This window comes from Eretmochelys imbricata, chromosome 11 (genome assembly GCF_965152235.1).
Source record: "Eretmochelys imbricata isolate rEreImb1 chromosome 11, rEreImb1.hap1, whole genome shotgun sequence".
Lineage (NCBI taxonomy): Eukaryota > Metazoa > Chordata > Testudines > Cheloniidae > Eretmochelys > Eretmochelys imbricata.
The window spans coordinates 29433806-29449433 of record NC_135582.1 but is presented as its reverse complement, the minus strand read 5'-3'; the positions used below and the strand labels follow the sequence as shown (position 1 = coordinate 29449433).

The 15628-nt window shown below is 37.6% G+C and overlaps 1 protein-coding gene across 1 annotated transcript in view; it reads right to left on the bottom strand.

The window, feature by feature from the left end:
- GALNT13 (polypeptide N-acetylgalactosaminyltransferase 13) overlaps window positions 1–15628 on the bottom strand; it is a 345963-nt gene that overhangs the window by 145587 nt on the left and 184748 nt on the right. The window contains exon 7 of the mRNA XM_077830255.1: window positions 5879–5996. Within this exon, the coding sequence (XP_077686381.1) occupies window positions 5879–5996 (118 nt within the window). The remainder of the gene's footprint in view (window positions 1–5878; window positions 5997–15628) is intronic.

Sequence of the window (15628 nt, the reverse complement as noted above, 5' to 3'; positions counted from 1 at the left end):
CAATGTAGTGAGTGCTTGCTCTCATAGAATGATACAACCATTACTTTAATGATGTCTCAAGTGCACAGTAACGAACAAACTAAGAAAAACAACCCCAAAATATAAGTGCTCCTTTCATCTGAGAAGTGTTTTTATTAGAGTACAATCTGCATACTATGGAGTGCATTATTGCATTAATAAAATTTGTCTCTCTCTTCAAATAGTTTTGTAACATCTTGACTCCTTCATCTGTACATTGTGGCAACCTTTTTTTCATTCAGATCTAAAAAAGAAATCAGCTTGGCCACCTCAAACATGGCCGTAGGGACTCTTTTTCTAGAGGAGGGATTCCAACATAGCCACGATATTATAACCAATTGGTACAAGCATGAATAAGTCAAATGAACTGTTAGAATTCTCCAAGACTATGTCAGAAAGGGAAACAATGGATGGCAGTAAGAGATTACCATTGGTAAATTATGAAGGATGTTCATTCAGGAGAAAAAGACGCACACACAAAAGAGTATTAACCCCCTTGAGGCTGTAGGAAAATAGTGAGGTAACAAGAAAATCATGTCAAGCATCTATCAAACCAAGAGTCCCAAAAGTACATTTGCACTAGGACTCTGCATTTTTTGTTCATTTTGCACCAATGCAACTCAGACCACGGTTAGATGAGGCAATGATAAAAATGCCTGAATGTGCTATATTAGTGCTTCCACTGATGCTAGCACCAGTGGAGCTGAACTGGGGCTGGAGAAAGTGAAAAACGTTGACAAGCCCTCGAAGTTGCCATCTATTTCCAAAATGTATTACATGCTGCATCAATCAGAGCTTATAAAGATGAAGCATAACAGGATAATATGCACAGTGACAAAATTATCTTGAGTGTAAAAACTCTTATACGCAAAAGGGAATGGATGCGCTTTATGAAAGAACAGACCAACAGATTCCCAGTTCTGTAACTGACAGGTAACAGTTGGTAGGTGTCAATGGGCACCTATTATTATCATATTTTGCATTTGAAGAATTAACAGGCATGAGTCAGCACAAGGTTAACTAGTCTCTCCTAGAGTTGCAGAATGAATGACCATACCTTCATATGTACTAGCATACACCTTTCTAAGTGTATATGAGTTGAGGTAGTCCCAAGACTTACAAATCTTATCCATTCTTAACTTCAAAAGGAAAAAAACCACTTTATTTTTCAAACTTGTCTTGATTATTGGTAAAGCAGGTCAAAAAAATTCTAAGTTTCAATTTTTTGACGAGAGAGAAAGAGAGAGAGAGAAAAGGGGATAAACGTTTTGGAAAAAAAATTTCACGAACATTTCCCCAAAATTTCAACCCATTTTAAGCATGTGCTTACATGCTTTCCTGAATGGAGTGTTTGACTTCGTTTGGACTACTCAGTACTTAAATTCTTTCACTGAAGCTATGTTGATTTACCCCAGCTGAGTATCTGGCCCTCAGAGTGTAACTCTTTTTGAGTTATACCTATGAAAACAAAAAGGTAGCCAGAATTTTGTTTTTTTCATATCCAGAAAATTGTATATTTCTAACCTTTCATGACTCCAGAAGAGCTGAAATGATTTTTATTATTTAACTTATAAATGTTTACCTTTGGGTAAACAGCCTCTAAAACATCTGCCCCCAAAGTGACTATTTTGTTATGATCTTAGATCTGACTTCTCCTTTCTTAAGCCTTTCATTTTCCTCCCTGTCTTTGTGGAGACAAATTCTCTTATGCATCCGATGAAGTGAGCTGTAGCTTACGAAAGCTTATGCTCAAATAAATTTGTTAGTCTCTAAGGTGCCACAAGTACTCCTTTTCTTTTTGCGAATACAGACTAACACGGCTGCTACTCTGAAACCTGTTAAATATATATATGTAACTCTGATTTGGGGCCTGATCCTTTTGAAGCCCATTGTTTTCAGTCCCTTTTGTCAGAGAGATGGACAGACATTGTAATCTGATTTTCAAAGGTAATGAGTATCCCCAGATCCTATTTAGTTCAAGTGCTCAGCATTTCTGAAAACATCCTATTGTTTGAACATACCATGCTCACCTCTTTGTAATCATCCAATTATTGTTCTTCATAAAAAAAATTCTATGGAGCTTGCTTCCCCTCCAATGTGGCAATATAGGAGTATAAAAGGGATATACAGGGCTAGTGAAGATTTATCCCTTAAATTTATTCATAAGAGTGATGCCACAGAATGTCCATCATGGGGCAATAGGATAAAAAGGGATTGTTTGGTGGTAGGTTTTGAACCACTTACCATTAACTTTTAGATGCTAGCTAAAACTAAGCTCTGGGACATGTATTCCAAAAATAACAACATAATTAAATAGTATGACACCAACTGGTAAAAGCCAGAAAATTCTAACTTTGGATTGACGCTCCACCTTTTCATTAGGTTGTGCGTCTGTTTTCAGCTTTAAGTGGGGATTCCAATCACAATTTTTAATTTCTTAGATTCTGATAGCAAGAGTGTCATCATTAACATTATTCAAGCCTACTGCTTATTATGTGTTGGTAACTATTCACAGACCAAAAATAACTCAATGGCAGGCACCTGTAGGTCTTGAGATACCCAGAATATAGTTTTACATTCAGCATAAATTCCTCAAACAATAACATGAGGAGTCTATAATCAGAAGCTTGCAAGAGGAGAACCTATATAGAATTCTGAAAACTTCCCCGACAAAACTACATCCTGGTGGAATTCTCTAGAGGGAAAGTCCACCACAGATCTGAGAGACACAATGTGCCAACACATATTACTGCTAGATGACACAAAAGCTTCAGATTATGAAATATTCTTTTAAGAAAATGAACAAACATTCACCACTATCCCTGGCTAGTTGTCTTCACAGACAGGCCAAGCATTTCACAGGTGAGGAGACTAAACTTCGCTCTCACCATAAAAGGTAATCCCTCCAGAACAGATAGAGAGAGGCACATTACTGAGCTAACATAAGTGAAGGTTTTGTTGTCTCTTACCATACTGTGCTCATTTTGTGACTAAATACTGATTCAAGCCACCATAACTATCAGTCTGGCATCTTCCAGAAAAAAAACACTTTCATAAAATAAATACTGTAAACCTTGGTACCATTAGACAAGGCCTCACCTGCTGGTACCTGTACCATGGTAGCTACATCACTAGTTTTGAACAGAGCTGGTCAAAAAGTACAGAAAACGTCATAGAAAAAAACTGAAACTAGAAATGTTTTCACCAGCTTTAGTTTTTAATTTGTTCCCATTGGTATTTTATTAATCAATTCCTGCTTGAGGTCTAAAAACTTTGTTTTAATTAGGTCACACTTTGCCTTCTTTTAAAATGTAAAGGCTCTGAATACCGAGAAATAGCATAGTATTAATGCTTTCCATTTCCATGGTAATCTCATTGCATTGAAAACATATTATTTTATTTCTATTCTTGATACCTTGCTCTCATTAGTTTGTTCTTACTTTTCAAACTGGTGATTTTTCTTGAAGTTTAAATGTCTTCTGAAGTAAGACATGAAATAGCTTTTCCTAATGTGATGCCTGGAGAGTTCATCAGAAAATTCATAAGCTTATTTTGCCCAGTTTTAATGAGTAAGGAATATAGCTCTGTTTGCGAAGCTCCCTCTTCTCCTTACTACCAGTGCATCTTTTAAAACTAGCACTTGCGTTACTGCCCTTGACCATTTCAAATATTCTGGAGTGGCATTTTTAATCTGAATTTGGAATTTAGTGTCTAATGAAATAGTCCCACAATTTATATACCATGGGCCAAATGCTGAGGTCTTTAGTTAGACCAATTCCTATTAACTTCCCTGAATGGGAGCAAAATACAAATTGAGCAAGGACCTCAGGATTTGATGGTATATGTCTAAAGAAAGTATTAAAAGGGGGAAAAAATGCTATAAACTGATGCTCTGCTCTCCAGAGAATGGAATATTCTAAGACCAGCCAACTCACATCACAAACCTAAACACACAGGGTGAAATCCTGGCCCTATTGAAGTCAATGGGAGTTTTGCCCTGGCCCCATTGAAGTCAGTGCGGCCAGGATTTCACCTGATAGGTAGTCATGTTCTTTAAAACAATTCTCAGTTTAAATAGGGTTATATTTCCCTAGGGACATCTGTTAGGGAAAGAGTTATTGACTAGTGCACTATGGTTCAAAGCAGCTAAATCCTCGGAGTTCTTGACCTCTGTCTGGGTAAATACCACAGGAATACCCCAACTGCCTGCCAGGGAGCTGGGAAAGGCAAGGCAAGGTAGAATCAGCAGAGGATGGAGACCACCATTTTTAAGACATTAAACCCCTAGGAGCAAGTTTTTAAAATATAGGGCCCTGATTCAGGTAAGCACACACTAAGTCTATCTTTATTGCAACTGGTTCTTAAGTATGTGCTTAAAGCTAAATATATGTGTATGTGCTGTCCTGAATTGAATACTACACTTTTCTTGAGAGGTAACAGGAGACAAAAAAAGCTTTTATCAAATGTCTAGGATTAGAGCTTTAAGGAGTTAGATGCTGCAAGATGAGGGGCAAGCAATTTTTCCAGGTTTCCCTCTTGACAGACATTACAAAGGGATCCATGGAGAGAATCTTCCTGAATAACAGGACAGAGTCCTTCTCAAAGACAATGGATGAAATACCCTGAAAATAGAACTTCAATAGGTAGAGCCCTGCAAATCTGCAGATATCCACAAAAATGGTCTGCGGATCGGATGCAGACACAAATTTTGTAACTAGAGCCCTGCAAATCCGAGTATCCGTGGACCACTTTTGCGAATTGGATGCGGACACAAATTTTGTATCCATGGAAGGCTCTAACAATAGGCTGTTCCTGGACAATTATAGACTATTGTGTCCAGGTTCACTGGGACATGGTTTAATTTACATCAAAAACTTTAGTTTTAAAATGCTCATCATAAGTCACAGACATTCATTTACTTTTATACCCAGCAAAAAGTGAACTGAATTAACAGGTACATTTGAACACACGCGCGCGCACATATACACACAGTATTGTACATCTGATACTTTAAAGCAAAAACACTCAAGGCAAAAGAAGTTTAGGAAAAAAGTCTCTATCCTTCTACTTCACTGAACAATAACAATGTATGCTTTCACTATGTAGTTAAGATACTGCAAAGCCTCAGCTGATTTCTTCTAAAAGTAATAATAATGTCTGCTTGTGTTTTATGCGTAGAAAAGGGGTTTATTTAGTTTTATTTTGCGAACTACTTTGCCTTGTAAAGATTGCAATACATCATATAATATTAAGTCATTTTTCACATCCTTCCTAATCATTTATTCATCAAAGCCCCACTTTTCCAATCTTCATTTGATTTTAAAAGATAATTTATAAAACAAATGCATTTCATTTTATTCTTGTCAGGGGCAATATGCTGATAGAAATCAAGTCACTATTCTGCAGGATATTGAATTCCTTAGAGAGTAGGGCTCTCATATGTAAAAACAATAGAAATCCCAGTCATAGCTTGCAAATCCATGAGAATATACATAGTTGAAAGCTTCTGTTGAAAAGCATTGCAGTATTGAAAATCCAACTCACTTCTTTACTTAATTTATGTCAATTGGCATCCCTACTGTGTCAATGAAAGCCCTGGGTTTTTAATATAAATATATTAGTAAACCTTATGATAACTTTAAAATCATTACCTAAAAATCTTTCAGAACAATGATAAATGTTGCATGCAGTAGAAAAAGAGCCCCTGAAACACTACCACGAGGCATCTCTAGTTATCTTTAGAATTTTAAATTAATCCAGAACTTGCATTTTAGCTAAAACAAAAGTGCCTCATCTGCAAAGTACATGTCATTATAGTATAACTGTTGGTTGTCAGAAAATGAAGTAAAATGGGAATTACCCTAAAAGACATTTCAAGATTCTCGCCACCCCAGATATCCATTCCTGCATCGTAAGTTCCTATCTCTTCAAAGTAGTTTCTGTCAATAGAAAATAGGCCACCAGCCATAGTAGGGGTCCTAGTTGAAAACAAACAGAAACAAAAAAAGAAAAAAGAAAAAAAAGAAAAATACCTTTTGAAAGACACTGAAATTTAATAAAATGATACTATAGCACATATGCCTCCAGATCTTTTGAATATAAAATATATTCTAAGTACATTAATGAAAATATATAAAATAATAATATGGTTTAGAATTTCTACAGCTCTGCTCCAGCTGTGGGCCAAATAATGCAGTTCTTATTCAGGCAAAACTCCCACTGACAACAGGAGTTTTACTGAGGAAAAACTGCAGCATCACTCTGTACGTGAAATTCCACTTAATATGATGCACCTAAAAAAATAATCAATTTAAATGGATGGAATATTGGCCTTTTGCACCTAGAATAGCAGTTTAAATCCAATCTGAAATGCTTAGTGAAGAGAGTTTAATGCCTTTAGCTCTTTCCTTAGAGAGAGACGCTAAACGTTCATAAAATTACCAGGCATAATCTCCCTTAACAGGATTATAAATCTTTACAACAGGCAAATCCAATCAGAGTGCAAATTCACTATGAGTAAAAATATCCTGTTTCCCTGGAAAGATTTTTTAGAGTTTAAATCTACATTAATGACAAATGTTTATCTGAGATAATAGAAACATACATTATTGAAACGGTACTAATTTCAGGCTTCACGGACACTTGGCTTTGGGCTTCTCTTCCCATCAGAATAAAGGCTGAGATAATTTCATAATCAATGCTTTCATTAGTGCATCTATAGTACTGTCAACCTAAATACTAGTGCACAGCTAAGGGGGGGAGGACAGAACTAGCTAGCATGGAATCTAAGTTAAAACTTGACCCTACAAACATGGCTATGCAGAACTTTAGTCATATGTTCTAGTATTTATGTTCTATATTCTCCCTCACTGAAAAATTGGCCCTCCACACTTTAGTTAATCTATTTGTAAATTCCTTAGGGCAGGATTGTAACCTGTTCTTACAACACCATACAAGGGAATAAGAAGGTGCAAGGCTCTGCGTTAATCCTCTGCATGGGTTATCTACATGGTGGGGCAGTGTGGGAAGGAGAGCAACTATTGTGGAAATGCTATTCCATATTGTATAGGTGAGCAGGCAGGGGGTGGGGAGATTGGCAGGGTGTTCGCTCTGACCCTCTCCTGCAATCCACTAGTCAGCAGATTCGAGTCAGTGTGGAGGCTACTGGTATAGACCAATAGCAGATTACTTCCCTCCAGTACAAAAGGGAAGGCAGAGAGCAAATGATGGCAACTAATTCTCTGATCTGCTCTGATGGTGTAGCTAAGCCCTGCCCCTTACTGAAGGCAAGTTCTAATGTTACATTCTAGTAATGTAACCCTTTCATATTTAAGGTGCTGATGTGACAAGGCACTTAAGCTTGAGCTTAACTTTAAGCAGCCCCATTAAAGTAATGAGGTCTTATGTGCTTTGCTGGATAAGAACAACTGAGCACAAAAAAATTAGAACTACTATTAATTAGGGACTGGTGTTCAAATTTGGAAATTGAATAGTGGTTTTATCCTCAGAATTAAGAACAATTACAAAATGAATGACACTTAATTAGTGTTTAATTTTGAAACTAATCTTTTCTATTACTCTGTATACAAATATGTATATAGACGCACATACAAACAGCTTTATTATTGAGCTGAGTCAATAATTTAGTAATTCATAATTAATTTATTCAGCAATTTTTCTTTTATACAATGGATTATTTGTAAAGATTGAATATCAGATACTCAAGTACAATGTTTAAAATTTGTAGTTTCCTCCTTGTCTTTTGTCAGCTATGTCACAGGCTTCTCTTCCCTGAATGGATAAGCAATGCAACTTCCAACACAAATACCTGTGTGTGTGAATTTAAAATTCAGTTTCCATGAATGCTTGTGAATGTGACATTGCAGTTGGCTTTGTGAAAATGTGGATGTCAATTTGATTGCTCAAATGAGCATAGCTCAACAAAATTCATTCAATAATATGGGTGAGTATTCAGGGAAATTGTTTGCCTTACTCATCCAACTCTATTCAACTACATATATTTATACATAGACAAATATCTGGAAACACATACACCCTTGTGCACACCGAGGGACCTCTTCCACTGTTATTTTAGCACCAGCACAACTTCACCTGGTGTTTAATAACATTGGGAGCACTAGTGTGCATTAGCCACCTCTTTCTAACCGTTCCGGTGGTAAAGAAAGCTGGCTACTGGTCTACACTAGCACTCCCGCCATTGCTAGCAACAGTGAAGCTACACTAATAAGAGATTTCCTTGAAATCCTCCATGTTACTCTATGGTATCAGCTGTATATGTCATACAAAATATATGTATAGGTACATAGTGTATAACTGACCATATTAAACATAACTGTGCCAGTAATAACCTCTCATTTAGCAATATATTTAATGAATCAAGGAATTTGCCTTTGCATAATTATTTCCTCTTCTGCCAGAGTTTACTATCATAACTCCTAATAAGATAGCATAGTTCAGTGAAGAGCAACCAAATGATATGGAACCTCTGCATTTACCTACATTTAATAGGTCTGTTTTTCTCCCCATGCTCTCTACTCTGTAAACTCAGATAATTAACTGTCTGTCATTTCAATATACTTGAGCCTTTCTAGGTCTCAAAGCTGCTTAACTGCCCTCAATCTTGCTATATTTCTGCCACAAGTAATATCATTGACCCTCTGAGCTATAATGAGGAACAATAATGAAACTGAACAGATGGTAATGATTTTTGGCTATGGTCCCCTACCTGATTGGGGCATTTCATTGTACGATATTGTAATACTATAGGTGAGTATCATCAAGCAGGAGAAGAAACAAAAAGTCTTGTAATTTGTATACACTTCTTCACATTATATTTTGGAGAGTGCTTACCAATTTAAAAATATTAGCTTTAAATGACAATTATATTAGTGGTTAGTTAAAGATCTCTATTTCTGAGTGAAACCACTACACTGAAACCTAAAATCACTGTTTGCTGGGCTTTATTTACATATATGAAACTTCATCAACTTCGGATTCATCAAGAGATCACCAAGATTCACAAATGTTTTGCACAAACCTGAATGTTGCAATGCATGAACAAATGTGGGCCAGCATATGAGCCCTGTTTTGCAAACACACATATAGGAGACTATCTTACTAAAATGAGTAGTCCCATTGATTTCACATAAGTAGAGTTACTCATCTGTGCACGGGATTGCAGTATCAAGCCCCGGTGTTCTGCATCAAAATCATGTAAAAATTTTCATTTCTGCAGATTAGTTGTGAAAGCAGGTGACTCTTGGCAGTTTCAACTGAGTTTTACTTTGAGATTTGTGGGGCTTCTGAAATTTGATGGTGGGGTTGTGGGTGTAAGCAATATTCACCTCAATCCTTACAAACTGAAACTACTGAGTATTGTACAGGTGTACAGTAAAATTTACATACACATCAATAAAGGGGTTACCTAAATAAAACATGACAGCCAAAACTATCATCAACTATGTAAATTGAACTTGTTACCTAAAAAATTGCTGTGCAGCTGTCATTATAAAAACAACTAAAATAGTGATAATAGAAAGAATAAAGTCCTATTGATCCTTGTTGAAATTCAGCTGCTGCCACTGTATGATTATCAATTTTTGCCCCAAATGGCCCCCTCAAGGATTGAACTCACAACCCTGGGTTTAGCAGGCCAATGCTCAAACCACTGAGCTAGTGCATTGTGTGTGTTAGGTGTTGATTGTTTAAGAGTAAAGGTAGTATATTATGATTTTATTTTTCTGGTCTTATTTGGTTTGGTCTTTTCTAGTTTTATTTGACTTTTTTGGTTTGTTCAGTTTTTGCCAACCCACTGAGATAGACCAGGGAAGAAGATCTGGCTCCTTGATGCTGGGTAAAAGGAGCAACACAGCATAAAAGCATAAAAGCACCCTAAAAACCCCATATCCTGATGAGGGACAATTCAATCAGTGCAGGGCCAGTGGAAGACTGCCCCCCCAATGATCACCTCGCAAGCTAGGGCATCGGAACAGAGAGGCATGCTGGTGGGGAGGCTGCAGAGATTCCAGGCAGCACTGTGGCCACTAGGGGAGCTGCCAAAAATTAGATAAGGCCTCCAGGGCTGTCCAAGTTATGTTGGGAGTCTCCTCAAGCCCTGGAGCAGCCTAGAACGGGGAGGGAGGAAAGGTGGCTTAAAGCTGCCCTACGCCCCCCTGCTCCTGGCTGTGAAATCTGTGCTGTACCTTTCAGAAGAGCAGCACAGAGTACTACCCATTATATTTAACACTGGCTTCAAGAATTCTAAGAGGCAATTAATGAGTTACATATTTTTACACTGACAAGATGGGTGAAATTGTATCTTTTACTGAAACAACTTCTCCTGGACAAAGAGACAAGCTTTCAAGCTTCTTCTGCAGACCTCTGGAGAGGAGCTGTGTGTCAGCTTGAAGCTTGCCTCTTTCTCCAGGAGAAGTTGGCTGAAAAAAAGATATTACTACCTCCAACGTGTCTTTCTAACATACTGGGACCAACTTGGTTACAACAACTAGGGTGACCAGATGTCCCGATTTTATAGGGACAGTCACGATTTTTGGGTCTATTTCTTATATAGGCTCCTATTACCCCCCCCCCTTCCCCACCACACTTGCTGTCTGGTCACCCTAACAACAACACTACATACAACATATTTTACAGTCGTAAATTGCATGACTCACATTTCGCAACATGAGGGACTGCATGAGGGAATATGGACAAGTCATCATTTTCCATGATTCTAGGAATTATGAATGAGACATAAAGCTTTTTGTTCCAAAGTCATTAGTTCAACGTTAGCATGACCAACAGTCCTTTTCATCTTATGGCCGTGCCACTCTATGCCATATGATTTGGTGGTCTCAGTCCAATTATTAATGAGAAGGTGTCCACAACCCAAAAAACAGAACTATAGTTTCACCAACTAGCATCCTTGTTGACTGCCTCAACAGACAGCCAAAAGTGAAAACTATATACCACCTTAAGGTATGTAAGATAAATAAGGACATTATATGTAATCTGGAATAAGGATTCTATTTATATAGGTTTTTATTAGTATCAGACATCATCCAGTTGTTGGGATGGAGAATGAGAAAGGGATAAACAAGGTATGCTCCCTACTTTCTGTATATATTAGTTCTCTTATTTTTATTCATAGTAGTTGGCATAATAATAAAATGCTTAGGAAGAAAGCAAAAACGTCGAAATAAAGAGTGACTCAATAGATTTTAGCACCTAGTGAACTGAGCTTTTAAGAAAGGATGGTGAATATGGTGACATCCAGTAAAGATGCACTGGCGTGGACAGCTTTAACATGCACAGCACAAAAACATCTGGTATGAAGACACAAGCTGTGTTTAAACTGTTCTCAGCACAGACAGTATTCTGTTGCCTGAAGGTTGATAATATGTTGGCACGCTGACAGAAGGAGGAATGAATTTTCTCAAACACACCGTGAGCTCTGCAGAGTACAAATAGTATGCAAAGCTATTTAAAGGAAAATATTAAGGAAGTAGTTCTGCTTAGCAAGAGTATGTGATTTGGTTAACCCTCTCCTTCATCATTTGTGCAGTGGTGGGATACAACAACCTGACAAAGGTGCACGGTTCAAAATTCCCTGTATTGTTTTTTACTCCATTTTTTGTTACTCCATTTTAATTAGTCACAGATAGTTGTTGGCTTGATGCCTGTAATTAGTTACATGAAGCTCTGATTTGTACTTTTTCCATTTTGTTATCTAGAGCTAAAAAAGAATAGTGGTTTGGAAATTACTATAACTGCCCCTCAAACATGCTCCCATTGTCTTTTGATTTCAGAACTCCTTCTAATGTCCAGTACATCCTTTCAGCCAATGGCTGCTAGTTTTATAACCACCACATTGGTTGCAATCATCAGTGGAGTGAAACCAATGGCTGTCAGAGAAAATGTTGGAAGACAAAGGTATAGACATGGTGTAATGCATGCAATGTGGCTGTAGTCTAAAGCCTGATGGCTGGAGAAGGCTACAGAGGGCCATATTTGATCACACCTCCCACTTGTAGGGCAGAAGATCTACATATCAATGCGTCCTCCAGCCACACCCCTTCCATTTTTCAAGGACAGCCATGAAGGGAGCTTAGTTGGAGAAGAGTTCTGTGGCTTTTCTCCTCTTATGTGCCCCTGGCATCTAGCCACTCTCTCTCTCATTACATAGCTTAACCCCACTGGTTCTGTAGCCTGAGCAATCTCTGCACTCATGGAAGAGGGAACTGTGTATGACACTATGTGTATGTATAAAAATAAAGCATTTGGAAAAGGTCCAATAATCTATTGCAGCTCTACTGGGCCTAAAGTTATTCCAGTGAAAGTCAATGGGAGTTTTGCTATTTACTTAAATGGGAGCAGGATAAGAACTTTGGAGTTAAATAGAAGCTTAATTAAGAAATGTTGATTGACAGTCCTTACAACTTATTCTATTTCAGATAAACAAAGCACCCTTTTAAAGGAAGTGTCCTGCAGTAACTTCCACAGGCTGCCTGGGCCCAGACAATATTTGCAATGCTTGTCTAAACTACTTTGTCTCTGGAAATCAATCTACTCTTGGGGATTTCCTCTCTCTCTCACACCCTCCCCTCCTCCCTTTTTCCTCTTCGCTCTGTAATTTCAGCCACAGATTTTCTGTTGGTGTTGTGGTGCTTTTGTTACAGACTAAAATAATTACATCTGTGGAAAAAAATAGATAACAACCAAGCCTGAGAAAAATCCAGCTAATTCTTCTTGAACTTTAGAAAAGGTTCTGATTCATTTCTCTGTTTGAATTTTGGTAGAAAGTTGGTTGGTTCTTATTATTATCCAAAAATGTTTCTTTGTCCCAGTGCAAACCTATAACCTTTACCTCACTCCCCAGCTGAAAGAGAAATAAAGAATTTGTTTGGAATCATGAACAAAGTAACACAGCTTAGTAGATAGTGTAGAGGACAGCAGGTTGAGTGAGCTGGATTCTATTCCAGGTTGGTTGTGTGGTTTTAGGCAGGTCACTTACCACCTATAAACTGGAGATGGTATCCACCTTTGTAAAAGTGCTACGAGTTCTTAGGATGAAATGCACCATTTAAGTGCAAAATTATTATTGGAGGAGATAATATACTGTGGTGACCTTATAAAAACCTAGATAGGTAGACTTCTTGACTATGGTGAGGAGGAAGCAGGAAAGGGAACAAGGACACTGGAGCAGTATTTTGGAAACAAAGAAGAAAAATATGGGATCAAAACAACAGGGACACATTTGTGAAGATCAGATCAGGATATTTTAAATTTGCTGTAACTGAATTCTGAATCTTTGTTTGCTACACTAAGCATCATTATTTAATATAAAACAAGAGACTTATGAATTCCCACAGCTACTATTCATTGCAGGTGATTTTTTTTAAAAGCTATCTGACTGAGCTTCTTTTTCAGTTATAGTTTACACTAAGAAAGTTCTCTTTACAACTGTATTGGATGACAATTATCTGTAGGCTTTTACAACAGTCATTGAATTAATTAACCATTTGCTATAAATTCTAGAAACTTCAGCAATGGCAGATATTTCTGTTGCTTCACCTCTTCAATCATCTTACAGAATTAAATTTCATGAAACAGTTTCTTGTAATTTCTAGGGCAAACAAAGCAAGTGAGTCTAGTGCTTATTTCCATCGACTGAAGAAAAAGAACCAGATAAATTCTACTGCTTAGAGTTTACAGTAAATTTCACATTCAGCGTATCAGGATTAATATACACAAAATACAAGATGACTGAGCTCTTTTAAGACTCATCTTCATGAGCAAGTTGAGTGACTTATGAGTGAATTATCCAGATCTTTCTTACTAAAGGTGGTAAAGGTCTTTACAAAGCATCCCATATTTTTTACTGGAGTGTATACATGTTGCTACTGAATATAAAAAGGGAAAGGTAAGTGTTGATCAATATTGACTTATTATAGATAATAAATACTCTGGGAAACATTCTTCTTTCAATTATATGCCTACAACCCCCTTAACTTTCAGTGTGCCAAAGAGCAGAACTTGGGTGCAATGACTATTATACACATATTCAAGAAAACATAAAAGTCAGTGGTGTTATATACACCTATTTCATCAGTTGGACAGAAAAACAGATCTAGATACACACTCAGTACTTAACCCAGATGCTTATAGAATGAGAAAATCAACCAGAAGAAATGGTTTGTTGCTAAGATTTGCTGTTTGAGGGTCTTTTTGGGGGGAGAGGGATCCCCAGTAGCTTCTGAAGTAGCAGTGGTTGCCAAAAACACTTTAGGCTATTTGGCTAGAATATTGCATCATTTTCTTTTGGATTCAGACCTTGTTACTGTTATCCATGTCTTTAACATCTACAGGTTGATTTACTGCAATAAGCTCCATATGAGGCTATGCTTTAAAATCTATTTGAAAATTGCAGATAGCATCAAATACAACAGATCACTAATTAAATGTTATTTCCAGAGGAAGCCCATTGTACCTGTGCTCAGGACATGCACTAGCTGCCAGCTGATTTCCAGTTTCACATGCTGTTTTGACTTATGAAAAAAGAATGGGGTGAGGGTAAGGGTCCTAGCTACTTGAGACAGCCTTTCCCCCACATGGAACATCACAGCAGCCATGCTCACCTGTGGTGTCTGAGCTAACATTCACTTAGTTTAAGTAGGAGTAACTGGTGGTAGGTGTTCTTGATAAGAGGCCCTTGCCTCTGAAACTCTCTTCTCCTGGTACATCGGGGCCTGGATCAGGTGGTCATCAGAATAAGATGCAAGACTCACTTGTTATCCCAATTTTTTCCCCAAGGCACAGGCAGGAGGGGAATGGGGTGGATAATTGAGGAATATTTTGTTTTGAAGCTGGGGAGGATTTTAGGCAGGTTAATATTTTTAACATATTACAAATTCAATTGTTTGTGAATTTTCAAACATGTCTAGAGTTAATAATTTGTTTGTAAATCAAAATAAACCCACATACTATAATTTACTCTTATCATGTACCTCTGCCTATACTTTGCTCATTAATTATCTCCAACGGGCCTACTTTTAACATTTCAAGCAACCTCAGCTGAAAAAAAAAGCACCTGCCAAATAAGTATCTTATTCTGTCTCTTCCCAACCTCTTCAGGATTTTTATTTTAATAAAAGGATTTTTTAAAATTAAAATCCGTTGACTAATTTTGGCTCAGGACCAATCTATAAAATAATGCTATTTGACTCCAAGAGAGGGAAATAGGATATCAGTAGTGAAGTCCTACACAGACCAGCCAACATACCAGCAAGTTTCTCACAAACACTTTCTCACTAAAGAAGCTGATAACCATGGAGAGGAGAGCTGGTGCCACTAGCATTTTTTGAATTTCTTGAAATTCCCCACAAGTCAGTGCTAGGAGCAGGGAAAGTAGTGTAGATAAGTCGAGTGAGGTGGTTGACACACAAAGCACCAAGCAGGGATGTGAGGGAACAAAGATCCAGTACAGGAAGGGGCATGGAGGATGGAGCCACCAGGTGAGGAGGAAAAGAGGCTGAGCCAGTAGGGGTAGTGGTAAGAATTAACTCTTGGGATTTTACACAAACATCTCAAC